Raw genomic sequence first — 23,784 nt, 5'->3', positions numbered from 1 at the left:
GTGTGAGACTGTTCCTAAGTGGAAGGAAGCGTCTGTATGTGGAATGTATTCCTGAAAGGAGAGACTGTGTAGAATAAGAAGTGAACTGGGTAAATTTCAGATCCAGAGAGATCTCTTACATTGAAAACCTATATCATAGTTTGCCCAGAACTCAGAAAGATAATTATCTATTAACTGGTATAATCAATGGTTCACAGACACATATATAGAGAAAGCATGGACAAACTCAGGATTGAAAGGCAAATTATTTTACACTTGAGTTTAGTAAAGAGAATTAAGGCACCCCGTTTCAGTCCTTGATTTAAATTTTGGAGGGACTTCTGTGCCTTGAAAGGCGCCCCCCTCCCTTGTAGAATCTTCTACCATGGAGAAGAGTGTATATTCTGAGAATGATTGAAAGAGAGGACTGGAAGGAAAGAAATGATCTGTGGGGGCCCTGGGCTACCCCAAGATTGGACCACTCTTCTTACATATGCAGAGGACCTCATTATTATGTAAATCAAATAATGTTCCTTGCATTTCACTGCACAAGCTGCATTATTCTTGGGAAAATGATGCCAGTTATTATGTAGCCAGCACCTTTTTATAGAAAAGCTCCCTTAGATAAGAATTCTGTAAAAAAATTAGATATCTAGAAGATGCCTATGTGGCACTTATTCTATAACGGAAAGTCTACACCTCCTTTCCTTGATAGAATACTACTGTAACTGAGTTTATACGCATATACAGGCCTAGAATTCAGGTGTGATCACATTTGTCAGCCATAAAGCTGGTATACATGCTCATGCCTAGTTGCTGGAGATATGGATGCACAGTAACTTATTTTATGAGGTCTGACAATTAAGTTCCTAGAAAGTGCTACATACCTCATTGCTAAATATCACTACAAGATCGCAAAACAAGAAGTGGAAATGTCCTATACAGACTGGTGGACTCAAAAATATTTCAAAAATGTCCTTTTATTCATCCAAAAATAACTCAATGATTCGACATGTACATGTTTCGGCCAAGATGGCCTGCTTCAGGAGTAGATGTGGTCATCCATTTTCAAAGGTCTCTTCAACCGGATACTGGCAGGAACTGTTTGATCAATTAAGTGATCAATGCTTTATCTTGCCCTCGCTTGCGGAAAGTTCCTCGATCAGTACTTGCCAATCTAGAGTTTCCACTTCTTGTTTTGCGATCTTGTGTTTGTGGATTTGACTCTCCTGTTCTTTACACTCCTCTGAATATTACTATAGTCATCTTCAAAATACTCCCCTTGGGAAGCTATGCACTGACGCCAGCACCTAGTCCACCCTTCAAAGCAATTTTGGAATTCTTCTTCTAGAATGGCCATCAGAGCTGTTAGCGTATTACCCTTGATCTCCTGAATGTCATCAAAATATCTTCCTTTCACTATTTCCTGTATCTTCAGGTAAAGAAAAAAGTCATTGGAGGCCAGATCAGGAGTGTAGGGAGGGTGTTCCAATACAGTTATTTATTTACTGGTTAAAAAACCCCTCACAGACAATGTAGTGAGAGCTGGTGCATTGTCATGATGCAAGATCCATGAGGAGTTGGCGAAAAGTTCAGGTCATTGTCATCTAACTTTTTCACGCAGCCTTTTCAGAATTTCCAAATAGTAAACTTGGTTAACTGTTTGTCTAATTGGTACAAATTCATAATGAACAATCCCTCTGATATTAAAAAAGGTTAGCAACATCATTTTGACTTGATTTGGACTGGCGGAAGTTTTTGGCCCTGGAGAATTGGCTGACTTTCATTGTGTACGTTGATGCTTTGTTTCAGGATCGTATTGGTATACCCATGTTTCATCACCAGTGATAACATGACCTAAAACATCGTCTTGCCTCTCCAAAAGGTCTTGGCAAACTTTGACTCTCCTTTGCCTTTGTTAATCAGTGAGCTCCTATGTGACCATTTTTGCACACACCTTTCTCATGCCAAGATTTTCAGTTACAATTTTTCTAACTGTTTCTCTGTTGATGTTTACTTGGTCTGTTATGTTTCTCAGTCGACAATTCTGACGCATAGATTGATGAATATTTGCAATGTTCTTGTCAGTTCTGCTAGCTACACTTAAATAACTTAATAAGTAAAAGCAGTAGTGCACTGGTGCTCCAATTTGATCTTAGTAGCACCTTTGACCTGGTAGACCATACCAATCTACTAACTTGCTTGGACGCTTTAGGTGTACATGGCAAAGTCTACTCATGGTTTAAGGGATTTATGTAATCTAGATCCTACCAAGTCAGATTTCAGACTCAACTCTCCTCTAGTTGGAAAAATCCATGTGCGTGCCTCAAGGATCTTTACTATCACTTACATTATTTAATGTCTACCTTTCATCACTAGGTTCGTGCCTAAGCAATCTGGACATAAGACTGTTTAGTTATGCTGATGACATCACAATAGTTTTACCTTGTAATTCGGCTCAATCTCAGATTACTACTCAAATTGAGACTGTAATGGAAAGGATGAATCTTTGGATGCAGCAATTCAAACTTAAGCTTAATTCTGATAAAACAAAGTTTTTTGTAGCATCTCCTACCAAGATTTTTCATGAACTTTCTATCAATATACTTTCAACATCTTATACAATCCATCCAAAGATTAAAATTTTAGGAATCGTATTAGATAAACATCTTACTATGAAAACCCAGATAGATGCTGTTGTATGTAAAAGTTATTTTACTTTATGGAGACTACGAACAATTAGACCCTATTTTAAATTTTCAGCCTTTAAATTATTAGTCCAGTTATTACTGTTGAGTCTCCTTGACTATTGCAATATTGCTTATTTATCAATTACTAAGAAGGAATTATTGAGATTATCATTGATACAGAATACAGCAGTTAGATTGATTTATCGATTGAAGAAATACGATCATGTTACGTTATTTTATTGCAAATTGCATTGGTTGCCTGTGGAAGCTCGGGAATTGTTTAAGTTGGACTGTTTTTGTTACAAGGTTTTATATGGTGCAGCCCCTACTTATCTGGCTAATAGTTTTTCCATAGCTACGCACAAATGCAGTAGAAAAACTCATGTTCTATTCAATTTCCCTTCTGTAAAAGGTTGTAAAAGCAAGAAATTCCTAAATCACTCTTTAGCATCTCAGGCAGCTTCTCATGAAAAAGAATTTACAGCTGTTTCTTACAGACATTTTAGAAAACAGCTAAAAACTTATCTTTTGTCCAAATTCCTGACTAACTGACTCATTCAAAAATACAATTATGTTTAATGTTTATAATCTTTTGTAAGCCGTGTAGAACTTTTTGGTAACGTGGTCTATAAGTATAATGTTATGTTATGTTACTGGCCGCCCTGACCTTTCTTCATCAGTGACTCTTTCTCTCCCCTCAGATAAACATTTAATCCATTTGTACACTGCCATTTTCTTCATGGCATTATCCCCATAAAGTTGGACTAACGTGTTCCTTATTTCACTTCCACTCTTGCCAAGTTTAACAAGAAATTTAATGTTGGTTCATTGCTCTAATTCAAGCTCTAACATTTCTTGCGATGGCAAACAAAAACACGCAATAGCAATTATGAATGCCACTCAGCAAGACACCACCACATGTCGACTCGAACACATCTGTGAGACACTGATATATTAAGGTTATGAAACCTTACCGAGTTGTTTGTACAGTGCTGCCAGCATAATTTCACAGAGGCAAGTTTACAGACTTAATTGTAAGACCTTGTATACTGGTACATGCTCTGCCCAGACTCTGGCCACCTATCAAATATATGCTCTGAAATACGCACATGCAAATGCTAAAATACACATATGTAAATGTCAAAATTCTGCCTAAGCGCTATTCTGTAAACATATTCACATATGTGCACACACATACAACCATATGTGCACTCATAAAATAGAGTAAAAGGAAAGAACTTCATAAACAAACATAAAAGAAAAGACCTAAATCATTCACACCAAGAGAAAACAAACATATCACATTTCACATCATAACTGGCACATTCTAAACTGTGCATGCATATCTGGATATGGGCTATTCTTTAAGGCACAGCATCTAACTCCCATGGCGTGTATGTCAAAAGGGGACATGGCCAGGGGCATTTTTTTGAAAAGCATGCAGAATGACAGAATACTGCTTAACCATGTCTAACTTGAGTGTCGGCATTTACACCAGGTTTTAGAAGGTGCAAGTCCAGCGCCCAAAGTTGATCATGGGATCCATGCTAAACGCTATTCAATATTAGACACATGCCCATTCTACTACAAATATAGCATTTGTTTTATAGGATAGCACTTAGCGCAGAATTTTTCTGCACCCCTTATTGCATCCCCTCCTTTGTCGTTTAAGGTGTTTAGTATCAAGTGGCATAGATCCAGCACAATTTTAAATTCAAAAGACTTGGAGCTTTATCCTTCTGGAAAAACCTCATTATGGCTATTTCTCTCAGTGAATGTATTTAATTTTAAAAACAGGACTCCTGCTGATGCCAAATATTGTTCAGGTGGATTCCACGGATCAGATAATCGTTTCAAAAATATGCAGGTAAGTTGCAAATTTGTTTTGTTTGTTTTTTTAAATGGAGATGATTTACTCAGATTTTGCTTTATTAGACTTCCTGCAGCAGATAACCTCTAAAGCTTGACAGTCAAGCCATTTTGGAAATGAGGAGCAGTTGCTTGAATTTTGAGATGGACGGGGTTCATGAATGTCATTTGTGATAGTCATGGAATGTCATTGGAATGTCATTGGGATGTCATTGTGATTGTTGCAACAGCTTTGGTAAAAACGTTGTTAATAGGTTAGATATACTTAACTGCCTGCTCAGAAGGTGTGGAGCGGGGTGGGGGTGGGAAGAGAATACTGAAGATATGGGAACTGTCTAGCGAAGGACCTCCCTATACTAGGACTCAAGCCTGAATTTCCTGGACCAAAAGATTCTCTGATCCATGGTATCCTGCTTCAAGGATGCATGGAGAAGGGGTTACTTTACTCGAAGGCCTCTGTGGCAATGGGAGTAGAGAGTCTCTGGACCAGAGAACCTTCATAGTTAACACAGATGTGAAGACCGATTTTAAATTAGGACATTAAATCTGGCAAATAATCTTATAATTATCAACAAGCACTTATCTTTTTAAACCTGACAGAGGCCAAGTCCGTTTCACGCCAACGGGCTTCTTCAGGGGAAACATCGCGGCTTGTATCTGAATGCCAGTGTCTAACAATTAACAATTGTCCAATATTATGTCACAGCGTTGCCTTAAAACAAGCTCTTAAGAGCTTTTAAGAACTTGTTTTAAGGCAACGCTATGACATAATATTGGACAATCGTTAATTGTTAGACACTGGCATTCAGAAACAAGCCGCGGTGTTTCCCCTGAAGAAGCCCATTGGCGTGAAACGGACTTGGCCTCGTAAAAAGATAAGTACTTGTTGATAATTATAATTTGCCAGATTTAATGACCTATGTCATATTATGATTGTTGCCAGCTCTTTGAAATCCTTGTATGGGAGAAAAAGGAATAGTTGAAATATATTAAAGTTTACACAAATATTTAAAAAAACAATTTAAAAGATTAATATAAATTAAATTATTAAAATTTTTCCACATAAATTGTGATCAATGATGATACCCTAACCCCGAAATCGGTTTCCTTCTATTGATTGGACTCCAGGGGTGTTTTGAGATCTTTTTTTTCTGTGGGTATATTCTGCATTTGATTATCAGAGAGTTCTATTTTCTATGGTATTCTGAAGAATTTGTGGTTTGAACTCTCTATATTGGTTTCCAACTGTTGGGACAGTTAGGACACAATCATTCCGAATAATTGCAATTGGGGAACGGGGAGATCAGAAGGATTAAGGGGACCAAAACAAGTGTTTTTACCTAAACCTGGATGTACCTGGGTACAGGTGTAAATAACCATGTTGATCTTGATGCACATTGTCCTTGTGAAATAGAGAATGCACATATATGTTTTGGCTCCACCCTAATCTCACCCTTACCATACACAGACCACACCCACCTTGCCATAGTCATGTATTTACAATTTGCACATGTACTGTATACAGTATACTTGAATATAAAGCCATCCAAATATAAACTGAGATATTTCTTCCCCTTTTAGGGGAAAAATGTTAACTCAAATATAAACCAAGGGTTTATATTCAAGTGCCGCTGGGCTCTACACCCACCTGCCCCCTCCTGGACACAGTCCTAGCCACTCCCCAAGCCTACCTTAAATCCTGAATTTCAGGGTCCAGTGGAAATCTGGGTTTTTACAGCTGCAGTAAAAATGGCCTTAGCACAAGACTCAACAAATTCCAGATGCCTAAAACTTATGACCTGGAGCCTAGGCTTTGTCCTTTCCCAAGTCCTTCTCTCTCCCCCACTGGGTCCAGCTTCAGCTTCAGAACAGGAATGGTCTTCAACTCCTCAGTTGCAAAATTCAAAACAATGAGCCAGCTCTCAGGGAGGTGAGAGAGATTTGGGGTGAAATTTATCAATGGGTACTACTGCTTTAGTGTGTGCTAAACATTAAGGCCCGGTTTTTGTATAGGACGCCAGGGAAGGGCCTAGGTCCACCCAAAATAAACCCGATTCTGTAACCAATGTCCATGTTAAAAATGCCGGTTACAGAACCGGGTTACTGTAGACGCGGCCGCTATACTTATCGTGGCAAGGGATCTCCCTGCCTTGATAGGTTTAGTGGCCGTGACTGCCAGTCCCCCCACTCCGTATGATTGCGGTAGGAGGGAGCCCAACCCCTCCTGCCTGATGACTGCCCCCCCCCCACATATGATCGTGGCAGGAGGGAGCCCAACTCCTCGTGCCCAATGACCACCCCCCCTCCCCAACGTACGATTGCAGCATGAGGAGGCCCAACCCCTCTTGCCGAACCCCCCCAATGAAATGCCCCTCCCTGGAACCCCCCCCCCCCCCCCGGGCTTACCTAGCAAGTTGGTTGGCCTGCCGGGTTCTCGCACCGGCTGGCCAACAGGCCCGCCTCTGTCCAAATGAGGTGGGCCTGTCCCTCCCCTACCCAACCCACAGGAGCCTAAGGCCTGATTGACCCAGGCACCTAAGGCCCCTCCTACGGGCTGGGCTGTAGGTACATGGGCCATCTCAGATTGGGCACCCTCCTGCCAGCGATCTTCGGGAAAGGGTGGGAGGCCATCGGGCAGGAGGGGTTGGGCATCCTCCTGCTGCAATCATCGGGGGGGGGGGGGTATGGGGGTCTACCGGCAGGATGAGTTGACCATCCCTCCTGGAGAGGGGGGAGACTGGCGGCCACAGCTGTGGCCACTATACTAATCGTGGCAGAGAGATCCCTTGCCGCGATTAAGTATAGTGGTCAGGTCTACTTACAATGTAGGCCAGGGAAACAAGTAGGGCTGCCTAGGTTCACCTTAGGCAAGCTTAGGCAGGCCATGGAGATGAGTAGGGCCGCCTAGGTTCACCTTAGATGGGCATACAGGCCTCCCTAGGCTCCCAGAGGCACGTTCAGTATAGGCGGCCTGCCTGGGGAGAATTTTATTTAAAAAACGTGCGTCCCGATTGGCTGAATAGACAGCTGTAGGACGCCTACAGCTGCCTACAATCGGGATGCAGTTTACAGAATCCGGGCCTAAAGATACCCATTATATTCCTATTGGGCATCTTTAGCGTTTAGCACACACTAATCGTTAGTTCATGCTAAGACAGTAGCACCCTTTGATGAATTTCCCCCTTTATAAAAAAAGCACCTGTTACAAATGGGCAACATTGCTTTTTCAGTTGATAAGCAGGATTAAGTTAGGTACACAAAGTTTAATTGTAGGTCCCTCATTTATATTAATTATTGTCATTTTCAGGCAGCACTTTTTATTTTTTCAAATATCTGTTTTTCCATCTTTCTGAAAACATTGTAGTAAAGTGAAACTCTGATTAAATTGTAGGCACTTTTCATTGGATATGGACCTGGATTCAGGGTTAAGACTGAAGTTGAACCATTCGAAAATATTGAAATCTATAATCTAATGTGTGGTAAGAACCAAAAATATAAACATATTACAAACATGGGTTAGAATTCCTATCATGTGTTAGACCATTAATGACTGTTAATGGAAGTTATGCAAAAATAATGTAATCCCAGCCACAAAACACTGAGAACTCTGTAAAAGAATATCCCAAATAACATAAAATCAATTTCTAGACCGCATTACCTTTAAGTTCTATGTGGTTTACAAAAGATGAACTAAAAATACAAATAATGATGAAAGAAATAAGGAACCCCAAAATTTTGAAAACAAGTAAGTTTTCTGTTTAAATTGTTTATTAATTTTAGAAAAACACATCTTACAGTAAATGTAACACATTATTCATCAATAACATTCTTGAAAAACACTTATATACTATACATGAATACAAAATAAACAATCCCCTCCCCCCTCTCTGGATTTGTATGTAGAATATGAAATCTTTAATATTGTAGGTACACAGTATTATTAAAGTTGTTTAACATAAGAATCTAATTCCTATAAATCTTTAACATAAGAATCTAATTCCTATAAATCTTTCTTCTGCAAGCATTTTCTCATATCGGTAATACAGACATAGGGACTTCCACCAAAATGGCATATTCAACCTATCCCATTGTTTCCAGTTCCTAGTAATCATTTGCAAAGCCACACCTGTCATGATGATAAGAAGTTTATCTTTGGAACTATTTAGCGGGCTCTTTTTCATAATTGAGGTACCAAACTTTATAATTCCATATGATAATGGAATTGGGACTTCAAGAATCAAAATTATTTTATTCCATATGGACCTCCAGAATCCGACTATTAAAGGACAGTGAAATACAAGATGATCTAACGTTCCATTTCCTAAGTAAGTTTTCAATTGTTTTTTCTTTTAATTAAAATAAGAAACTGAAGAAAATAACAACAACAAAAGATTTGAAATCCTTATCTCACACTGCACCCTGATAGGAAAGCCTGCGATCATGATATCTTTTAAGTTTACAACCTTTCACTGTTGAGAAAGTCAATAAGGCTTTAGAACTTCGTGAATATTTTTGTATGGAAAAGCAGAATAGATCAATCATGTAAGACGGAGCTTCACCCGCTACTACTCTATAAGAGATGCAACCTAACTTAAAAATGATCCACGCCTCAAACAGCAGTCAGTGCAGCTCTTGATAGAAATGAGAAACATGATCAAACCTTTTTAAACCCAAAATAAGTCTAACAGCAGTGTTTTGAATGATTCTCAGTTTAAAAAGATTTTTCTTAATACTGGCTAAACAATGTTACAATAATCCAAATGGTTTAGAACCAAGGACTGTACCAAATGTATAATATATGCGTGGAGGGGCATAATCGAAAGGGACGTCTAAGTCCGTTCACGTCCATCTCGCAAGTCGTCCAAAGTTAAAAAGAGCCTAAGACACATTTTCGAAAGAGACGTCCAACTTTTTTTTACTTTCGAAAATCGTCTTTTATACGTCCTGCCGATCTGATCGTCCAAGCCACTAAATTGTCCATCTTTATACCACATTTCCATTCAACTTTCCGTCCAAGTCCAAAACGCCTAGAACAAGTTGGACGTGTTGGACGTGGGAGGAGTTGGACGTGGGAGGAGTCTGCAAAGTGATGGATTGAACACCCAGACATGGCACCTAAATAGTGCTGTGAACTTCACAAAAAGGATGCCATGGCTTCTCCTCACTACAGCTCCCTTATAGGTGACGGTGAGCCCCCCAAATCACCTCCAGCATCCCCTAGACCCACTTATCTACCACCCCAATAGCCCTTTTGGCTTCAGGAGCCACTTATATGCCAGTCAAAGAGGGTTTTGGGGGTGTATAGGGGAGTGCACATGTTTAAGTATCAATGCAGTGATTACAGGGGCTTATGGGCTACACTGGCTTCTCTATGGGTCCCTAACCCACCCCCAAGATGACTTAAGCTGCCTCTGTGATGGACGATTAGGCTTTCCTATGCCAGGCGCCAGGTGATGATGGTCTGGAGGCTGAAATTTAAAGTTGTGAATAAAAATTTTATGGGGGTGGGGGGGTTGGTGATCACTGGGGTAATGTGTGGGGGGTCTGTGTTTGAAGTGCTTATCTGGTGAGTTTAGGTAGATTTTTGTGTTTTACATGGTCTAAGTCACAACGTCCAAGTTCCGTCTAAGCTCTGTTGTTCAACTTTCGATTATACATGCTGTATGACTAAGTCTAAGCTGGCCCACATCCCGCCCAACTCCCACCCTCTACACGCCTCCCGAAATGCCCCGTTTAGCTTTGGACATTGAGTGGCCCTATGAAGGCCTAGGTCATTTAGAAATACGTCCAAAACCCGGTTTTATTATCGGCACTTGGACGTTTTTGAGAAATGTTCATCCAAGTGCCGACAGGCCGGTTTTTGGATGTTTTTCCCTTTCTATTATGAGCCCCTTAGAGTCCCAGAGACCACCCAGGAAATCTTCCCAAAATAAGTCTCACTACCTAATTATTGCATATATACACATTAAAAAAATCTTCATGTATGGAAAATCTTCAAACACTCAACAAACTCAAAGAATGTAAAAAGCGAGCTTATCTTAAAAAGACTTGGGGTTCTCGACATGGACCACGTGTCTACTACTGCTTCAGGGAACCTGAATCATAATCCAAACTTTTATCAAAATGTAATTCCTGTAAGTCAAACAGCATGTTATATTACTAAGCCAAATTGAAAATGTATTCATCAATACATTACTTGCTTAAATCAACTTGAGGCTAATCAGAGGGTACCTGTTTGACTTGTACGTCTTCACTGCTTAGTTATTAAATTGACACGGTCCAACAGCTAAAAAAATGCCACAGTATTCAGTGTTAAATAACTCCTCATCATCACATAAAAATATGATGACGTAAAAAATGTCAAAAAAAGCAGTAGCAAATGAGAAACCCAGACTAGGTTAATTAATCAATCAAACAAAACTACACCAACGCCCCCCAAGTCAATATCACTGTTGAGACCATGAGGATGAACTGTCTTCAACCTACATACCTAGGGTTGTTCTTTTTTCCTTAACACTTCTACCACATTGCCATCCTTGGTAAATTTTGGTACCTCCAATGCTGGGAAGTGCAAATCCTCCAAGGCATGATATTCAATCCAATGATGGACAAGAGGAGCATCAGGGGTCTGAGTATTTATTTTACTAAGATGTTCCACAATAAGAATCAAAATGATTCTTGATATATACCCTACATATAGAAGAGAACATGGACAATATACCACGTATACCACTCCACAGGTATTATAGTTGGTGTCAACTGATTTGCTTCTCTTTTTTACCCACTTTAGTAAGTCCATTTGACTCAATGCAACACAATGCTGGCATACCCTACAACAGGGGTCTCCAAAGTCCCTCCTCAAGGGCCGAATCCAGTCAGGTTTTCGGGATTTCCCCAATGAATATGCATGAGATCTATGTGCATGTACTGCTTTCAATACATATTCATTGGGAAAATCCCAAAAACCTGACTGGATTCGGCCCTCGAGGAGGGACTTTGGAGACCCCTGGCCTACATTAACCACAGGGATGATGGCCTATGATAAGACTGTCACTCGGATCCCTGAATGTAATAAACTGAGATCTCATAAGACCCTGTTTCAAAATGAGCCCTTTAGAAAAAGCAAAATGGAGAACCTCTTGAAAAGCTGAGTGGTACTACAAAATACGCCAGTGTGATTTGATGATGCGCTTAATATGAAATGCGTGTTGAGAGTATGGAAGAACACATGCAATAGACAATTCCTCCGTCCTAATAGCAGGTTGCAACAATGATGATCGATGAGCATATAAAGCTTTTATATGCTTTTTAATAACTGAAACTGTTGGATGGCCCGGAGGATTGACCACTGATTTATTGGTCTTTAGAATGAAATATATAACTGGTACTATGGAAAATCAACATGGTGTCCTCTAGGACTGACAGATCCTCATATTCAAGTTTTTCAGTTAATATTATCATGTGCGGTGTTTTATGATTGGGATTACATTTCGTCTACCATTTCCCTTCACTTTGTATGAAGAGCTTTTTCTGTGTGTGATACTTTTGTTAATAGAAGTTATGCACGTTTAGAATAATGGAATATGGGCTCATTTTCAAAATACAGGTACAAGATCCTTTATTCAAAATTCTTGGGACCAGGCATATTTCATTTTTTTGGAACTTTTTGGTTTTTGGAATGGTAATGTTAAGTCAGAAAAAGAGATCTTAACACCATAAAATTGCCACCAATTGTAACAGGATCTGTTTATACCTTCTCAGTGCTATGCTTTGTTTGTATATATGAGAGGTACTTGGGATTTAAAATTGGCTTTATTTAGCTCAAATTAATAGTAACACAGATTCTTAAGGTCAGATTAAATAAATATTTAATTGTTTTCATTAATACTTTTTTCTGATGTTATTGTATAGGACGATTGTTGGTTCCCATGTATAATGTAAATCTGTTAGGACTTGGTTGTATCTATAAGTATTATATAATAAAATTTATTGAACTTAAAAAAAAAAAAGAAATATATAGAAGCTTACAATCTCTCTGTCTCGGTAAGATGTTATGTTTAATGTTTCCACACAGTTAATAATATATATTTACTCTAGCCTCCCCAAACCACCAGTAGGCCCCACTCTAGGCATATCATACCATTCTGGTGATCTACTGGCTTGTATGAGCAGGAACGATCCACAGTCACTCCTGCCCACAGCATCTCCACAGTCAAAATGGCTGCTGTGACTTCCAATGACAATATCACATGATTGCCAGTGGAGGTCATAACAGCCATTATAAGATTAGAGCTGGCACAGGTAGAAGCGATTCACAGTCATTCCTACCTGTATGGGCTCCAATTTCAAAATGGCTGCTGTAACCTCCAGCAACAATCATGAGGCTGCCACTTGAAGCCACGACGGCCATTTCAGCTATGGAGATGGCATGGCCATGAGTGTCTGTGGATCACTCCTCCCCTACAATCCACTACACATCCAGGGTGATATAGTAGACTCAAGTGGGTCTGGGAGGGGAGCTTCTGTTTGGACCAGGGAGGGAGGAAGCCAAGCACCTTTGGTTTAGGGGAGGAGGGAAGAAATGGGGGCTAGTCCTGTTCGGGAGCTGGGCCAGGCTGGTTTCAGTTTTGGCTTTGGCTTCAGATGAAACTGAGTGGCCAATTACAGCTGCGGATTTGGTTTCGGCCCAAACCAAAGAAAGCAGTTTTGGTCACAGTCTAACACTTTAGTAGTTAAAAGTACAGTTAAAGGCTGTAAGGGTATGATAATTAGCATAGCATATAAATGCAAGGAGGGTGTTCCCATCGGTAAAACATGGGAAAGCCATGGGCAGGACTGCCACTTACACATGTAACATACAGAATGCTGTCAGTTATGAGTGCATTTGTCTATGGCTGGTATAATTGCAGGCATGTACACATTGACATACTGATACTGGGTAACACTTTTATAATAGAATCAAGTTGCTTTTCTAGAATAGGTTTTCACAATTCAGCATTGAAGGCCCCTAAAAGGAGGCACACACTTACAGAGCTGCCCCCCCCAAAAAAAAAAAAAATGTGGGTATTTTAAAAGGTCTTTTGAAGTGGGTGCTTTTTCCTGGAAGGGAAACACATACAGAGAGGTTTCAATAAAATAAGTTCATGTAGCAAGCATGCACAAGAGTGGCTAACTTTCAGTGTTTTTTCTGTAGACTTATTAGGTTTGACGCCAGCTTCCAATAATGGGACTCATGGAAATCTAAATCACCTGTTGAGAAATCCAGTTTATGAGCCAACCCACCCCAAGGAAATAACTGGACCTTCTGTCTGCCCGCTTCGGCATCTGCAGTCCGATAGCTTAGGGTGTTCTTGCACTGCCTTAGTAAGTAGGAAAAAACCGGTTATTTCTTATTTAAATTGTTTTCATTTTTTTTCTAAAAATAACAAAAGTTTAATATATATTTTTCATTAATTATGGTTTTGTAGGCACTGTCAGCTGAAGACGTTAAGTCACATTTAAACCTGGATTCCTCCCAAGGTAAGAAAATTGACCGAAACTCAAAGAAGAATCCCTTCCATTCTAAGACAGGATGCTTTGCTTTACTTAATAAAGAATATCAACAGGTAGTTACTACATCAGATATGTTTGTTTCCAAATAATGGCTGTGCAGCTTCTTTGTGTATCTACAATGACGGTCCAAAAAGGAGAACAAAAATTAGATGCATGTAAAACACACACACTCACTCACTCTCTATTTTTCTATGAGGGGCCGCTGAAAAGTTCTCAGCCCATCCAAGAAGAGAATGATGTGGAGTCATGAAACTTACAAGTTATTCCACACTTTTCATTTCAATGAGGCAAATGCATCTAGCAAATGGGCACAAGTATAGAGAAATTAAGCCATTGTGACATCACCAGTGAGGTTGGCTCTTAGGTATTGGTGGAATGAGGCATTATGACATCACAATATATGGGACTGCTGAAAAGTTCTCAGGCCAACCAGGAAGAAAATGATGTGGAGCCGTGAAACTTAGAAGTTATTCCACACTTTGCTTCACAATTTTCATTTAATTTCATATCATTGAAACAAAAAGTGTCAAGAAAAGTGTGGAATAACTTCTAGTTTCATAGCTCCACATCATTCTCATCGTGGTTGGGCTGAGAACTTTTCAGCGGCCCCTCATACATTATGTTTCTTCATATCTTTTAGAAAGTTAAGATAAGAGCTATCCTTTACATGATTTGTAATGGAAATCTGTATGTTTTATTGTAAGTTACTTCAAACTTATTGGTGAAAATAATTAAAATAAAATTTAACACATTACATTTATAGCAGGGATCTCAAAGTCCCTTCTTGAGGGCCGCAATCCAGTTGGGTTTTCAGGATTTCCCCAATGAATGTGCATGAGATCTATGTGCATGCACTGCTTTCAATGCATATTCTTTGGGGAAATCCTGAAAACCCGACTGGATTGCGGCCCTCAAGGAGGGATTTTGAGATCCCTGATTTATAGGGATGGACTATATGAGCTAATATGGTGAAAAGGTCATTCATGAGGTTGTATGGTGTATAGGAAAGATAGTTAAAAATCTTCCTATCTCAAAGGAAATGTTTTTTCATTACAACATGCTTAACTTTGGAACTTGCAACCAAAAACTCAATGACTTCTTCTCAGAGATCCAGATGTTGTTGCAAAGCACATGAAGAACTCCTATGGGCAGAGCAGAGATTCCTAAACCTGGTCTTGGAGGCACCCCAGCCAGTCAAGTTTTCAGGATATCCTCAATGAATCTTCACGAGAGATATTTGCACGCATTGCCTTCACGGTATGTAAATCTCTCTCATGAATATCCATTGTGGATATCCTGGAAACCTCTAGGCCAATGTTTTGGAACCACTGGGTTACAGCATGGTCTAGCAGAAGAGAGAGATTGCAGCATATGTTTAATTGTAAAGACAATCAAGTAGTCTTTCTCTACACTGAAGAACTGACTGTTGGCCATTGTAACGCTCGTGTGTTGCTATCCAAGACACTCTTTGAAAACATTTAGCAAGAAACTATTATTGGTATATCCAAGAATGCCTTACTATACCAAATTGGGTTCTTCAGATGCAACATCTGTTTTGGGTCTTCACTCTGAGACTGACCTTTCCGGATCTTGCTTGTGTACTTCTCTGAGCCCAAAGTAATCCAGGGTGTACTCTAAGCAGCTGTTGCATATTGACCTGTGTTGACAGCAATTAGTTATTATCTAAAATTATATGTAGCTAATGAGTCAATACAGTGTTCCCCCGGTCATTCGCGGTCAGCGGTTCACGGTCCCAGTCATTCGCGGTATTTTCCGACCGCAACCGCTGACCAGAAGAGGACAGCTGGAGAGGCAGGAGAGAGCAGCTGGAGCACCGGCGAGTGAAGGAAATCACTCGCTGTATGCTCCGACCGCCTCTTCCTGCACTAAAGTCAGACCTTACCAATCAGGAGCTGCGTGTATTTGCGGTTTTTCAAGATTCGCGGGGGTTCCTGGAACGGAACCCCGCGAATTTCGGGGGAGTACTGCACATTAAAAGAACTTCTTAACCCTCTAGAAAGTACCTCCACCAAAATACCCACTACTAATGCTGCCAATCAGTTGGCAATTCTGAACTTGTCCCTTCCTCTTTGATTTATACCACACATCTGAAACAGTTATCAGAACATGGGGGCCTACATATTTATCAACTTGATGTTAAAGGCATTTACTTTAGGCCATCATGAATTGTAATCCCACCATGAATTCCTTAAGTGCAAGACTTAGCAGCATAAGATCTCCAGCCCCCTGAATAGGCAGTCTCTCATAAAAGCCTCCACCTTGGATTTATTTAATGCAATTAGAAAATAGAGACTTATCTTCTGGTGCCAAAACATATTCAGTCAAGTTTTGCTGTTCCTACAGTCAAGCATTCCGTTAAGTAAATTTAGTTAGCACTCTGGCAATTCCTCTGAACCTTACTACTCACAAGGGTCTCAAATTCCTCCATTCTAATTGGTTCATATTAGATATTAGTCACAAATGGAATAATTGTTTTTAGAATCAATCCTGACACAATGAAAAAAAATGGTAGTTTGGAGAAAAGGTAGCTCTTAGGAGGGTGAAGAGAATTCCAAGAGAATGGATAGAAACAAATTCCTTATGGGGTAAAGTGGTTGGGGAATAAGGTGTAAGCTGAAGGGATAGAGATAAGGAAGTACCACTGAAGCTTTTACCAGTATTGTACTGAGAGATCTGTAGAGGAACTTTCAGCCACTAATCGCAGTGCTGGCATTTTACAATGGAAGGAGTGGATGCTAACCAATCTCTGTTTCACCAAGATCCTGTCTTGAATTTCTGCCTCACAACTCGGCATGGTCTGCCACTTGCCTTTCAGAATGTATGCTAAATTGTGAATTACAGAATCAGACCTATAATATCTCTTGAGGACAAGGAGTTGGTCAGTAACACTGAAAAATCTGTTTTTCGAAACTCAAGTTGGGCATATTATAAAAGTTCAGATAATGTAGAGAGAAATGAAACAGAATAACACCCATATTTTTTTTCGCAGAACTGTGGGTTTATATATTCTTCTGCCACGAATACAGGTGATAACATTGTGATAAAAGTATTACTATTTCAATTGTAGTAACCAAGACAAACAATCAGAATTTACCCTTTGGGAGACCAAGAGTTTTACGGAATGATGTCACCTATTGCTGCCTGTTTCACCAGCAGTATGTGAGCGGATACAGCTTGGATATCCAGATGCCTCTGTGGAGTGCATACACTGTTGGGAAGCATGCAAGTATTATTGAAGTTTCTTAATTGTTTGAACTGTTTATCTCGCCAGTTTACAAATCAAAACACAGATGTTGGGATTTTGCCTCCTTTTCTACTTCTAAAATGTTATACAGTGGTACCTCGGTTTACGAGTGCACCGGTTTGCGAGTGTTTGGCAAGACGAGCAAAACATTTGCAAAATCGGTGCCTCGGAAACCGAGCATTGCTCGATTTACGAGCGCCCCCCCCCCTGCAATCCGGCACCCTCCCCCCACGATCTGGCACCCCCCCAACACAATTGGGCACCCCCTTGCCATGATCCGGCCCCCCCCCCGAAACGATTGGGCACCCCCCCCCCGCCGCTTCTTACCCTCATCTGGGCACCCAAAGATCGGCCTCCTCGTCTGCTGGGTCTTGAGCATCTGCGCATGCTCAAGGCCTGCGAGTTCATGTTCAGATGCTCAAGGCCCAGCAGACGAGGAGGCCGATCTTTGGGGTGCCCAGATGAGGGTAAGAAGCGGCGGGGGGTGCCGGATCGTGGCGGAGGGGTGCCCAATCGCGTCAGAAGGGGGGGGGCAGATCGCAGGGGGGGCCTTCGAAGGGAGCAATGCCGATAATCGAGGGGGGGGGAACGCATCAAAGCGAGTTTCCATTATTTCCTATGGGGAAACTCGCTTTGATAAACGAGCATTTTGGATTACGAGCATGCTCCTGGAACGGATTATGCTCGTAATCCAAGGTACCGCTGTACTTTGATTTTCAGCCTGCTCTTTTCTAGGTTTGTGTTTTTCTGAGTGAATGTGTTTTCTTTCATGTTAAAAAAAAAAAAAAAAAAATTGTATTTCATTTCCACGCAATTTGGTTTTTGAATTGTAAACCACTTGGATATGCTTGACATTGGAGGCAGTATAGCAAGTTGTAAATGAACTGTAAACAGAGTCTACCTTAATCAGCCTCAGTAATGCTCAACACTGCATATTCAGGTTTGCAAATAGGCGGAGGTTGTGTTCCTGAATGCTAACCATTTCTCATTTGATTTTTTGGGTCAAGGACACATATGTAATCTTAATTTAGTTTATTACAATCATCATTACACCACCGTCCTGTGGGAAACACCAAGTGGTGTAAACTAGATAACTACCTAGATGAAGTTAGAATGTAATGCTTCCATCTTATCTGTTTAGTAAACCAGAGGGAAAATAAGTCACACAAAAGTCCACAATACAAAGAGCTTTGAAATAAAGGTTCCTTCCCTATGAAAGTGTCTTCTGCTTCATTGTTTCATCTACAGCCTTGTGTTGAGAAAACTAAGATCCATCAGAAAATACTTTTGAAATACAGGCTTTACGAATTTTAATACAATCCCTAATCCTATCTCGACTAGACTACTGTAATGTAACACTAGTTCTTTGCTCTAAAACATTGCTATTGCGTCTACAACTAGTTCAAAATGCAATAGTAAAACTCATATAAGGACAGTTTGAATATCGCTGCTATCTATATGATTGTGGCACTCATCGCTCTATTCAGCACTGCTTGGTATCCAAAGAGTGCTGAATATTCATGTTTTATTTAGCCTGGCTGGCATGTAAAATCAGCTTTTATTGTTGGACCCGACACAGGGTAACGATGGAAAAAGTGCCTGTCTCCAGAATCTATCCAGAAACAATATGTAGAAAAGAATGAATGATGGCACATACCATGATACAAATTAAAATGAAGCATATCATGATATATATTTATGTATACATTTTTTTTCATATTTATATATTCATATATATTTTTCATATTTTTTTTATCCATCTATAATTATAATTACAAAATAAAGGGGCCACAGTGAAATGAAAGAAAGTGAAAAAATGAGATGGATAAAAAAATATGAAAAAATATAACTTGATGGTGAAACAATTAAAATAAGGGGCGTGGAAAAAAAAATTGCCATGCAAGTGGTGCTTTTTGCTATATATTCTATGGGCTCCTTTTACAAAGCCATGCTAGCGCGTTTAGCGCGTGTGATTTTTAATCACGTGCTTACCCCCGTGCTGGCCGAAAAACTGCCGCCTGCTCAAGAGGAAGGCGTTAGCGGCTAGTGCGGCCGGCGTTTTAGCGCGCGCTATTACGCGCGTTAAACCGCTAGCGTGCCTTTGTAAAAGGAGCACTATGTGATGTTCTTCGGCCCTCTTCTACACGATTCTGGCATTTATAAGCAATACTGACTGCAGCAGCTGAATATCGACCTGTTTAATTTGAAGAGTTTGTGTTGATGTTTTTGTTCACTAGGAGAAGCTATCCAGTTCGAAGATCAATGTTTCCAACTGTTTGTTCCCAGATAGCCGCATCCAAACAAGCCACAGTCAGAAATGCTCCTATTACAAGAAACACCCTTTCTTAAAATATGGATTTCTTTTTCCCCCAGGTAAATTGAAGTATGTGTTGAAAGGATGTGCAGTGGTTGGTATTTTTTGTTGGAGTGAGACTGAGTGGCTTTACTGAAGAAGCCTGTACAGAATCAGTGTGGCTTTACCAAAAATTGTCCTGATTCTGTTTTCAGTAGAAATTCAAGATGCTAAATGTTCAAGCGAGAAAGCGTTCTCCTGTTTTGGAATGGGATCTGCCACCATGGAGCAAGTTCTAAAATACATGGTGAAAAGGATGTCTTTGTGCAGCAGGAATGGCCATTTCAGAAACAAACAGCAAAAGTGGGGGAAATAAAAAAAATATATATATATCAACATCTAATATCATTAATGTCCAAATCTTAAAGTCAATGATATGAAAACATCAATAATATTTCAATAATATCTATGTTTTGATATCGCACTAAGAGCTCCTTTTACTATGGTACGCTAGCGGTTTTAGCACACGCTACAATGCCGCGCGCGCTAGACGCTAACGCCTTCATAGAGCTTGCATTAGTATTTTCCGTGTAGCGCGGGGTTTGTACGAGAACGCTAGCGCACCTTAGTAAAAGGAGCCCAAAGATTTAGACATTCATTAGTAGTTGATATTTTTGATTTTCCCCACTTTTGCTGTTTGTTTTCCGCATGTGTGTGTGGTGGTATTTTGTTTTGTTTTTTTTCATTTCAGAAACAGCCATTAAAAATATAGACTGGGAAATAGCCAGTACAGAAATGTTCACAGCACATCAGCGTCTTAAGTTGTTCAATAGCAACATTGACATTCATGTTGCTGTTGCCAGACCCATCCATTATATATCTGACACAAAACCCTACCATGGACAAAAGAACTGTGCCCTTTCCTCCCTCAGCCCTAGTCTTGCACTACCCCAATCCCCCATCATCTATTGTGCAGGACCTATCTGTACAATAGATGTCCCGTATCTGTACAATAGATGTTCTCAGGAGACAGCGGTCTTTCCACTCTGTCTGGGATGGTGCCAGGATCCAAGATGCAGGTAGGTCTTGGTGGGTTAGGGAGTAAGAGAGGATAGGGCTTGTGGGGGGGGGCTCCATAGTTCATTTGTCCAGAATATTGTGAATGGAGAGATGGAGAGTCAGAAAGCATGGAGGGGGTCAGGAGGAAGGTCAGAAAGCATGGAGGGGGTCAGGAGGAAGGTCAGAAAGCATGGGGAAGGGATCGGGAGAGGGATCAGAAAGCATGGAGGGGGTCAGGAGGAAGGTCAGAAAGCATGGAGGGGGTCAGGAGGAAGGTCAGAAAGCATGGGGAAGGGATCGGGAGAGGGATCAGAAAGCATGGAGGGGTTGTCAGGAGGAGGCTCTTAAATCTTAATGGGGGCTTGGGAGGAGGATCAGACTATATGGAACAGAGGGATGGGGCTTTGGGCCTGCAGGAGGCATATGAGTTTTAGGATTCAACACCAGAGAGCATGAGCTTATGGGGGGGGCTCTCCATAGAAACATAGAAACATAGAAATAGACGGCAGATAAGGGCCCACGGCCCATCTAGTCTGCCCACCTTAATGTCCCTCCCCTACCTTTGCCCTGTGAATAGATCCCATGTGCCGATCCCATTTGGCCTTAAAATCAGGCACGCTGCTGGCCTCAATCACCTGTAGTGGAAGACTATTCCAGCGATCAACCACTCTTTCAGTGAAAAAGAATTTCCTGGTGTCACCTCGTAGTTTCCCGCCCCTGATTTTCAACGGATGCCCTCTTGTTGTCGTGGGACCCTTGAAAAAGAAGATATCTTCCTCCGCCTCGATGCGGCCCGTAAGATACTTGAACGTCTCGATCATGTCCCCCCTCTCTCTGCGCTCCTCGAGCGAGTATAGCTGTAATTTGTCAAGCCGTTTTTCGTATGGTAGATCCTTGAGTCCCGAGACCATCCGGGTGGCCATTCTTTGCACCGACTCCAGTCTCAGCACATCCTTGCGATAATGCGGCCTCCAGAATTGCACACAGTATTCCAGGTGGGGCCTCACCATGGATCTATACAATGGCATAATGACTTCCGCCTTATGACTGACGAAACCCCTTCGTATGCAGCCCATGATTTGTCTTGCCTTGGACGAAGCCTGCTCCACTTGATTGGCAGACTTCATGTCCTCACTGACGATTACCCCCAAGTCTCGTTCTGCTACCGTTTTTGCTAGGATCTCGCCATTAAGGGTATAAGACTTGCATGGATTCTGGCTGCCCAGGTGCATAACTTTGCATTTTTTGGCATTGAAGTTGAGTTGCCATGTCCTAGACCATCGCTCCAGTAGGAGTAGGTCGTGCATCATGTTGTCGGGCACTGAATCTTCGTCTGTTGTGCATTTGCCCACTACATTACTCAGTTTGGCGTCATCGGCGAATAATGTTATTTTACCTCGAAGCCCTTCTGCCAAGTCTCTTATAAAGATGTTGAATAGGATTGGGCCCAAGACTGAGCCCTGTGGTACTCCACTAATCACCTCCGTCATTTCGGAGGGGGTGCTGTTCACCACCACCCTTTGGAGCCTACCTCCAAGCCAGCTCCCAACCCATTTCGTCAATGTGTTACCTAATCCTATAGAACTCATCTTGCTCAGTAACCTGCGGTGTGGTACGCTATCGAATGCTTTGCTAAAGTCCAGGTACACGATGTCCAGGGACTCCCCAATATCCAGCTTCCCCGTTACCCAGTCAAAGAAGCTGATCAGGTTGGATTGGCAGGATCTCCCCTTAGTAAATCCATGTTGTCGGGGATCCCGTAGATTCTCCTCATCCAGGATCTTATCTAATTGGTGTTTGATTAGAGTTTCCATTAGTTTGCTCACTATCGATGTTAGACTCACTGGTCTGTAGTTTGCTGTCTCCATCTTTGAGCCTTTCTTGTGGAGTGGAATGACATTAGCCGTCCTCCAGTCCAACGGGACGCTGCCTGTACTAAGGGAGAGGTTGAAGAGCGCGGACAGTGGCTCCGCCAAGACATCACTCAGCTCCCTAAGCACCCTGGGGTGCAGGTTGTCCGGCCCCATTGCTTTGTTAACCTTGAGCTTTGACAGCTCACCGTAGACACTGCTGGGCGTAAACTCAAAGTTACTAAACGGGTCAACTGAGCCAACCCTTGTCTGTAGCTGAGGGCCGAGCCCTGGCGCTTCTCGGGTGAAGACTGAGCAGAAGTATTCATTTAATAGTTGGGCTTTTTCCGAATCCTTTTCCACATAGTCTCCGTCTGGTTTCCTAAGACGTACAATCCCGCCTGAGTTTTTTCTTCTATCACTGTTATACCTGAAGAAGGATTTATCTCCCTTCTGGATGTTCTTTGCTAGAGACTCCTCCATGAGGAATTTAGCCTCCCTGACTGCTGTTTTGACGGCTTTTGATTTGGCCAGGTAGTCTGCTCTAGAGTCCTGCTTCCCTGATTGTTTGTAAGAGATGAATGCTTTTTTCTTCTCCTTGATCAGGTCTGAGATCTCCGCAGTAAACCACTGTGGCTTATTGTTCCTTCGCCGTTTACTTACTGATTTTACATAGCGGTTTGTTGCTTCTTGTATGGTTGCTTTCAAAGTCGACCACATGTCTTCCACGTTATCAGTTTCTTCTTGGCTTTGTAATGCCTGGTGAACGAAGTCTCCCATTTCTTTGAAATTTGTGTCCTTGAATTTGAGGACTTTGGTTAGTGTAGTAGATTTAGTGAAACCTTTCCTGATATTGAACCATACCATGTTGTGGTCACTGGAGGCCAATGTGTCGCCCACCGAGACCTCTGTGACACTTTCTCCATTGGTAAGTATCAGGTCCAGTATTGCCTGATCCCTTGTCGGTTCCAACACCAGTTGCCTGAGGCTTGCTCCTTTCATAGAGTTTAATAGCCTCCTGCTGCTGCCGGAAGCAGAGGTAAGTGTAGCCCAATCCACATCAGGCATGTTGAAGTCACCTAGCAATACTGTGTCCCCACGCAAGGTGATATTTTCTATATCTTCGATTATTTCCATATCCAGGTCATCCTGTTGTCTTGGGGGTCTGTAAATTACGCCAAGATACAAGCATTTGTCCTTCCCTCTGGCCAAATTAACCCAAAGGGA

General features: G+C 41.3%; 1 protein-coding gene across 1 annotated transcript in view; it reads left to right on the top strand.

Moving 5' to 3' along the window:
• The window catches only part of ENPP1 (ectonucleotide pyrophosphatase/phosphodiesterase 1), a 206,326-nt gene that overhangs the window by 154,605 nt on the left and 27,937 nt on the right, over positions 1-23,784 (top strand). The window contains exons 16-21 of the mRNA XM_033936592.1: positions 4,467-4,536; positions 7,930-8,017; positions 13,732-13,901; positions 14,006-14,057; positions 17,179-17,333; positions 19,593-19,728. Of these exons, the coding sequence (XP_033792483.1) occupies positions 4,467-4,536; positions 7,930-8,017; positions 13,732-13,901; positions 14,006-14,057; positions 17,179-17,333; positions 19,593-19,728 (671 nt within the window). The remainder of the gene's footprint in view (positions 1-4,466; positions 4,537-7,929; positions 8,018-13,731; positions 13,902-14,005; positions 14,058-17,178; positions 17,334-19,592; positions 19,729-23,784) is intronic.

This window comes from Geotrypetes seraphini, chromosome 3 (genome assembly GCF_902459505.1).
Source record: "Geotrypetes seraphini chromosome 3, aGeoSer1.1, whole genome shotgun sequence".
NCBI lineage: Eukaryota > Metazoa > Chordata > Amphibia > Gymnophiona > Dermophiidae > Geotrypetes > Geotrypetes seraphini.
The sequence above is the reverse complement of the archived record's forward strand: the minus strand, read 5'-3'. Positions and strand labels throughout refer to the sequence as shown.